We start from the raw sequence: 2,500 nt of genomic DNA, 5'->3' as shown, positions 1-2,500 counted from the left end.
GACTGGGTCCCCCCGGTGCCGGCAGACTATCCCGAGGACATTGGTAAGACAGGAGTTAGCAGCGTGCACAGGTTACCATTAGTTACCGGTATTAGACTTCATTTTCAGTATCTACACTTCAGTACTTAAAGTACTTAAAGAACTTAAAGTAAGATTTTTTAAAGAGGATGTGCTGTTTGCTATTGTCATTTTCAGTATCTACACTTCAGTACTTAAAGTACTTAAAGAACTTAAAGTAAGAGTTTTAAAAGAGGATGTGCTGTTTGCTATTGTAATTTTCAGTAGCTACACTTCAGTACTTAAAGAACTTAAAGTAAGAGTTTTTAAAGAGGATGTGCTGTTTGCTATTAGACTTCATTTTCCGTATCTACACTTCAGTACTTAAAGAACTTAAAGTAAGAGTTTTTAAAGAGGATGTGCTGTTTGCTATTAGACTTCATTTTCAGTAGCTACACTTCAGAGTTTTTAAAGTGTATGTGATGTTTGTACTGATCATTTTGCTACGTTTTAGACAAGCATGCTATTATTATTAAGGTGGACCAAATTAGTCCCAGCAAGTATCAAAACTGGAAACGTTATGTGGGCATTGTTGCATGATGTGTAGCATATTTAAAATATATCAGATACAGTAAAGTCCTTTTTCTACATCGTATCATGTTCTCAGATGATCATTAACAGTGCAACATCGTAACAGAGAACACCATGTGTGTCAGTTCACACGACGGAAAACTGTTCGCGTGACATCTATAAAGACCAAAATATTGCCTCAGAATAGTTATCATACATAAACCTTTTTGTCAGCTCTACAAACAGAGTCCATATTTGCTATCGCCTTCTGGTGGGGCTGGATAATGATTCTGTCTTTAAAGTAATTCTCCAAAAGATTGTTAGCATTGGCAAGACTTTGTTTCATTAGCTACAAACACACTGACAGACTCACTTAGTAGGAAATGACCACTTCTTATAACAGGAAGTGTTTACCAGTTTCTGGTCATTTAGGGGGGCCTGTGGAATGTCCTCAATTCCGTTGTGGACACTCTAGAATCTAGAGAGTCATTTGTTATAGAAAGCAATTTACCACGTGTGCTTTTGCAGTGCAGAGATCGAAAAAATACCCATGTCCTTCATATTAATAGCCTCTGACCTTTGTTATGAAACACGATTTCCTGTGTGTGCTGTTGTTCTCGCGCATCATGACTCCACTAGTCTATTATATTGTTCAGAATCTCAGCACAGCGTCCAGTGCAGTGTTCAGACAAATGGACTTGTACTTCATATTAATAGCTACTGACCTTTTCAGTCGTGCTTTCATATATTGACGTCCTACGCTGTCTATAGGGTATCCGCACATTAAGACACTTTCTGTAAGTGAAGTCAGGGGGGCCAGGCAGAGAAATGTCAGCACGCCATGTCTCACAACCTTCCAAAGTGTCACTATGTTATTACGACACTTAGGAGATTTCGGTGACAGTCTGTGATTCTATTTCAATAGACCTTTTTTTGTGGGTGAAATTCTCCTGATTTGCTCTTTTGTAATGATTACATACCGATGCTTGCCTTGTATGGAATAGACGTGTTGTAAGTAAATACCCTCAGGGTGTACAAGAGACAGGAAGCAGGAGAAAGATTCTGAACACTAACATTTACATTTAGCAGATGCTTTCCTCCAAAGTGACCTACATTACCATACAGCGATACAGTATACTGTCTGATCAGCACGGGTGTCAAACCCAGGACATTTACATTAACATTTAGTCATTTAGCAGACGCTTTTGTCCAAAGCGACGTACAAGGGAGAGAACAATCAAGCTAAGAGCATTAAAAACCTGGTGTAACAATAAATACTGCTTATAAAACGACATAGAAAGAATAAAAAAAAGAAGTGCTGGAATAAAAAAAAAGAAGTGCTGGCCTGTTACTGCTTAAGTGCAGGTTAAGCCAAGGTGCCAGTTAGGAAGGGAGGTGCTCTTTGAAGAGTTGGGTCTTCAAGAGCTTCTTAAAGGTAGATGGAGACCTTGGTGTTCTTGCTCCTTGCTCTACCAGTTCAGGTGCAGGAACACCTTTCTGTCGGTAACGGGTAAAAGATCTTCACTCCTAACTCTGGTTTAATCACCTACCCTGCTTCCTCACAGATGTGGTATCAGACGAGGCCGAGGCCAAGCGCTTCATTTCGGAGTACAACAGCACGGCGGAGGGAGTTTGGAACGCATACACAGAAGCATCGTGGTCCTACAATACCGATATCACTGAGGCCAACCAGCAAAATATGGTGAGTGTCACACGAACACACACACACAGAGAGAGGGAAAGAGAGATAGAGAGAGAGAGGAAGAGAGAGGGAGAAGGAGACTTACCATACATGCATTCCACTCTTTAACAAGATGTGAAAAACAAACGGCCTCCAAATCTGAACAAACCAAGAAATTAAGCAACTTAAATAGTTTAATTTTTGGGATTGCTGAATGACACCAATGCACCATAGAACCCCACCTATATGAAA

At 40.0% G+C, this 2,500-nt stretch overlaps 1 protein-coding gene across 1 annotated transcript in view; it reads left to right on the top strand.

The window, feature by feature from the left end:
- The window catches only part of ace (angiotensin I converting enzyme (peptidyl-dipeptidase A) 1), a gene marked incomplete at its 5' end in the record, with an annotated part of 41,100 nt that overhangs the window by 21,383 nt on the left and 17,217 nt on the right, over nt 1-2,500 (top strand). Inside the window, 2 exon segments of the mRNA XM_080835875.1 lie at nt 1-43; nt 2,133-2,269. The exon segment at nt 1-43 is cut by the window's left edge and continues 163 nt beyond it. Coding sequence (XP_080692001.1) covers nt 1-43; nt 2,133-2,269 — 180 coding nt within the window.

The sequence above is a fragment of the Sprattus sprattus genome (genome assembly GCF_963457725.1).
Source record: "Sprattus sprattus genome assembly, chromosome: 3".
In the NCBI taxonomy this organism is placed as follows: domain Eukaryota; kingdom Metazoa; phylum Chordata; class Actinopteri; order Clupeiformes; family Clupeidae; genus Sprattus; species Sprattus sprattus.
Note: the sequence above shows the minus strand (reverse complement) of the source record. Positions and strands in the feature narration are given on the sequence as shown.